The sequence below is a fragment of the Pterocles gutturalis genome, unplaced genomic scaffold (assembly GCF_000699245.1).
Source record: "Pterocles gutturalis isolate BGI_N339 unplaced genomic scaffold, ASM69924v1 Scaffold51848, whole genome shotgun sequence".
NCBI lineage: Eukaryota > Metazoa > Chordata > Aves > Pterocliformes > Pteroclidae > Pterocles > Pterocles gutturalis.
Window position 1 is genome coordinate 4,499 of NW_010127591.1, and position 5,270 is coordinate 9,768.

A 5,270-nucleotide genomic window follows, 5' to 3' on the forward strand; every position below is an offset into this window, starting at 1 on the left:
TCCTCCTCATCCCTCCCAAGCCCTGCGGGTCTGGAAATCCAGAAAAAATCAGAATGCAAAGCATACTGCCCCTAGTATCTGTGCTGAGCATACAGAGTAAACAAACAATCAATAGGAAAGTGAGATCAGCAAAAGTCTTTTCAGTTTTAACAAATTAAGAGTCTAAATAGTACAAATAAGTTTTTTAAATTACTTATCCCAATATAGACCTTTGTCAGTATTTTATTGCAGTAATATCTATTGCCAGGGCCCCTTATTGCAACACCAGTTTTAAAGCCTATTGAGTGAAGCCTGTTCCAGGAAAAGTTCTGCTTCAAACCTGATGGCAGTCTGCAGCGAGGAGTTTACATGAGCAGAACAGGACCCAGCCAGCGCACAGTTTGTGTTGGTGAGCTGTCACCGCAAGGAGACAGCACCTTGCAAACTTCCCAAAGCAAGCGCAGCACCTCTGCTTGCCCGGTGCTCAGGCCCTGTAAGTGCTGGATCCAGCTGTACAGCAAACAGCTCTGTCCACTCTTGCAAACCCCACGTGGGGGTTGATCTCCCTTCCACGATATATTCATCACCCAAAAGTGAAAATTCAGGTCTGAACTGTCACCTTCCAGAAGCTTGGTGACTTACAGCAAGAGGCTCAGATGCAGATTTTAATTCAGATCCTTTCCTTGTTCCAAGGCATCCCATGACTTCCCAAGGACAGGGAGCCAGCACACCATACCTTCTTCCTCAGGGAGCAAGACCAGGGCGACTCTTTTTTACACCAGATAGATGCGCATCCCTTCCTCTCCTCAGAGCCTTGCTCCCACCTGCATTTCTCATTCAGCGGCAATGGAAGTAATTGGCAGGGTAAAGTACGATTCCAGGTGAATGAGGCCGCTACAGCCAGGATGTCCATAACCAAATTTTCCCTTTGGAATGCAAACAACCTGGCCGCTGTGACAGATCCAAACAACCCACCCACATCTTGTTTCCTCTGGGGTGAGAAACAGATGAGACTAGGAAATTCTGCAGCACCCATGCACCTTCTCTTCCATTTCCTCCATGGGAGCTTTGAATTTCAAGAGGGGTGGGTCACCACTGGACACTGTGTAATACACCGAGGTCCCGTTGGAGCTGTAGGGAGAAGTCCTGGATCCGATGAGGTGTGACTTGGCCTCACCCCCATTCTCGGCAACTCCTCCCATGCCGCTGCTGAAGTGGGTGCTGAGGAAAGGGTGGTTGAGGAGTTTGGCTGCAGCCCGCTGCCGCTTCAGTTCGGAGAGTGTTTGGTGGTTGTGCTCCTTGTAGGCACCCCAGAACTGCTGCGTGTCGGGGAGCCCGGGGCTGCCGTAGGGCAGCATGTGGCTGGGGTTACTGTCGGGGTCAGTGTGCATACTCCAAATGTCCCCGTTGGAAAAGGTGTACTGGTACGTGCTGGCAGATGCCATGAGTCCATTCTGGAGGGGGATTTCAGAGTCACACTGCGTGCTTTTGTTTGCTAGCTCCGGAAGGAGGGAGGAGTTTTCCAGCAATGAATTCTGTAACAAGAAGACATGAAAGAAGAGCATCCTTCCCCATCCCACATAGCACAGTTCATCCCTGTGACAACTTCCTAAGCCTGCTCACGCTCAGCCTTTCCACTAGACAAGTACTGAAGCACAAACACTGAATTCACCCATTAACAGGACCCACTAACAGCACCCTAAAACACGGTGAGCCCCAACCAGGAGCTCATCCCCAACCAGGAACATGGAAAACTAACTCAAAAAAAAAAAAAAAAAAAAAAAAAAGCATATTGAAATAACATGGCAATAACTGTATTAAAAACAAATAACTGCAAAGCAAGATTACACTTCTGATTACCAGTTTGTTAGCTGTAAGGGGAAATGCATTCACTAGTTTTTCTGAACTTCCCGGTTCGCTAAGGCCTCATCTCAAAACCGTTTATGCAGCTGTAAACCCAAACCAGTCTTTCCACTTGAGTGGGATATCCCAGTTTATGCCAAATGAGAATTTGGTCTTTTGCTTACATCTGATGGATGAGTTTTACAAATTTTTCAGCCACCTTCCATCCCAGGGCACCCATTGCTATTGAACCTGTGCTACCAGTGACTCCCATGATAGAGAAGAAATTCCTTACGGGGTCCGTGTTCTCCTGGTCAGGCCGAGTCTCCCCAATTTCTCCAATGAGACCCGAGTTTCTTCCTTCTTCTGTTGCCCCCAGTTGCTGCCAGACCATGGCCTCTTTCTCACACTCCTTCCTGTAAAGGTTTGTCCGGTCCGACAGGCTGGCCCTCCTTACCACCTTCCTGCGGGACAGGGACAAGGGACATGGAAGCTGTGAGCAGGACGGGACATTTCCTCTTACCCTGTAGCTCTTCTCACCTCCTCCCCGTGCTTCACAGCCTCTCCCACTGCAATGGAACGTGAATTTAGCTTCCTGGCACCCACGCAAAGCAAAGACACTAGTGTGGATAATAAAGGTGGGAGGAATTTTAAGGAGTTTTAAAGTAGTACTGCAAATCTGTGTTAGATCTGATACAGCTCACCCAATGGATTTACTCGCAACCAGTGGAGTAAACGTAGAGGGAAATGGCCCATGGGCTGTTTAGGGAGTTTTATGGTCTGCAGGATGGCTTTGGTGTCTAGCAAACATCTTATAAAGACCTGTGCAAACTGTCTAAGCACAATATCTTGGCCATGAGACATCGAGAAGCTCAAGTTAATCCACTTGAAGCACCGATTCTCTGACACCAGGATCGGTGGTTTAACAGCACGAATTCCCACCACGTGGTCCTCTGCTCAGAGCAGTTCTTAAACCACAACAGCTCAAAGCCAATTTTCCCCCCAAGACACAACACCGTTCTAGTGAAGGAACCACTCTTCAAAGGAGCTCTGCTTTTGGCAACTGAAAATCAGCTTCTGCCTTTTGGAGTTCATTGGGAAAGGACAGGTGGGCTGTTCTGACCGCAGGGTGCTCTGCAACCACACCTGGGTGCCCAAGCCACCGCACGGGGTGACCTGCAGGGACCAATGCACTCACCCCCGGCTGCCAGTGCTGGAGGTCCTTCGACTCAGGGAGGATTTATGCCTCATCTGAGACTTCATGATCACATCGTGTTTGTGTTTCAACTCCAGAAGTAACACTTTGAATTCCTCCTCTTCACACAGATCTGTGGCACACACAAACCAAGCCGTTAATCACAGTTCAGATGTGGCACCATTAACACCCTGTTACTGACTGTGCCTCCCTAGTGTATACAACTGCAATGCCAGGAGGAAGAGAAGGGAGATCTAAGCTTGCAATATGCTTACGCACATTAATCTCTGAACAAATTAGGGGAGGTGGAATGGTTTGGACACCTAAACAGGAGCAGAAAACAAGAGCTGCTGATGGTGATGGTGGCTCAGCTTTGCAATGGTCCAGCTGTTCAGCTGGGTTTTGTCCCATCTCTGCAGCATGCTGTGCCTTTACCCATGAAAGGGTGAGAGATATATTCACCACTGTATCAATGCTTCAACATGGGAGGAAAGGAAATTTCTGTAATTACCACACTGCAGCTACCCTGAATACAGCATTTTTATTTAAGCCTCCCAATGGAGAAAAAAAAAAAAAAAAAAGTGCAGACAAAACCAGACCAGATCAGGAAAGAATCAGAAAGAACTTCCAACCTTCAAAATCAGGATGCACAGATTTTTCAATTAAGGCTCAGAAAACCTTTTGCCAAAAGAAAACGTGGCACAAGGTTATAATACACATGGTCAGATTCTAGCATTTTTACTTCCAGTCTGTTCTAAGACTTGTGTGTGCTTTCTCTTTCCTCTCCAACCCCTTATAGCTTGTCACACTTCATGGCACCAAAGCAAAGTTAGTCACCCACATCTTAGGGCTGCACTCAACAGCTGCTCCGGTCCAAGACTACAAGGTAGGAAGATGCCCAAGGACAGGTACAGAGGGATAACATGAGTGGAAACACACTGGAGAAAGACTTGGTGCTTGAGAAATTCCTTCTCCCTTGTTTTTATGAGCAGGAACATGTGTTTTCAGAAGGAACAAAGTAGGTGCTTTAAAACTTCAGTTCCAGTTAAAATAACTGCAACTTTGATTCTAAAAACACCTGAAAAATTACGTTAATGCTTCTGAAAGCACCATATAAAGACTCTGGAACTCCTAGGGGAAAAAGCATTTCTTAGCAATTTTTTTTTTTTTAAGCTTAGCAAACTCACCTATTGGCATCTCATCTAAAGATGTCCTGGCACTCAAACTAGCCCCATGGGACACAAGCAACTCAGCCATCTGCATCTACAGAAAGGGAAAGAAAGCCAAGTTGACAGAGGTATTTTACGCAATCGCTTTCATCCTCAAAGCTGAAAAGCTGGAATAAGACAAGAAGCAACGGCATGCATGCTTAACTTGCCTCAAATTATTCTGGTACATGTGTGACATTAAACATTGTTCCCACCATTCAGCTGCACAGATGTACTCCCCCTGAACTTTCTCAGCAACAGGTTCTTTTTGGAGCCCCAAGGACCTCATCTGGTGCTGTTCAGAGAGTCCAGCCCTAGTACGGATTTCTTCCATTTGCAGAGTACTCCACAACTTGTCCAGGCAAAAAGAAATGTTACCCTCATCCATGACATTTGCAACAAAATCATTACCTGTCCCCAGAAAGCAGCAGCATGAAGAGGTTCCCAGCCATCCCAGTCCTTAACGTCCAGGCTTGCCCCCTGGTCAAGGAGGACTTCAGCTGCATGCAGATACCCATTGGCTGCAGCTATATGCAGCTAGGAGATAAGGAACAGAGCGTGAGCCACCTGCAAGGACCACGAAGGGTTTCATACACCAAGTTTCAGTAGAATTTCTTGGATAATGTCTGAGTCTAGATCTGCACAGGCAGCGTATTTCACATGTGGCAGATGCCATCAGGTCAAAAGCAGGTTGTTCCTGTTACTACAACTCTGTATTACCTGCATGTTAATTCTGTTTGGAGAGGAAACTGCTTAACAGTTCTTAAAATAACTTACTGAGGAGGGTTAGAAAAATAATGTTTCCACATTTTAAATTGCGTGCTCTTAAGTCCTTCCCAAGGTAGGGAAACAGCACCATCAAAAGCAAGCCTGCAATGGAGAACATCATCCACTGGAAACCCTGCATTCCTCATGCCAGAGGAATGTCTCCTCTTCCCCGCTTAAGTGATGTGGATGTGATTTTTTGGATGAATTTTTCAGCCTGCTTTAGTCAGGACTCCCTTTGTGTAACTGCACTTCCATTCACACTATAATTATAATAATTA

The 5,270-nt window shown here is 46.5% G+C and overlaps 1 protein-coding gene across 1 annotated transcript; it reads right to left on the bottom strand.

Moving 5' to 3' along the window:
* Nucleotides 1-206: 206 nt before the first annotated feature.
* Nucleotides 207-4,761, bottom strand: LOC104459250 (protein phosphatase 1 regulatory inhibitor subunit 16B-like; the record flags this gene model as incomplete). The annotated part of the gene is made up of 5 exons (XM_010079310.1): nucleotides 207-1,514; nucleotides 2,117-2,285; nucleotides 3,020-3,149; nucleotides 4,204-4,279; nucleotides 4,636-4,761. Coding segments are annotated over 5 exons (1,023 nt in total), but the record flags the coding sequence as incomplete, so codon positions are not given.
* Nucleotides 4,762-5,270: the final 509 nt, after the last annotated feature.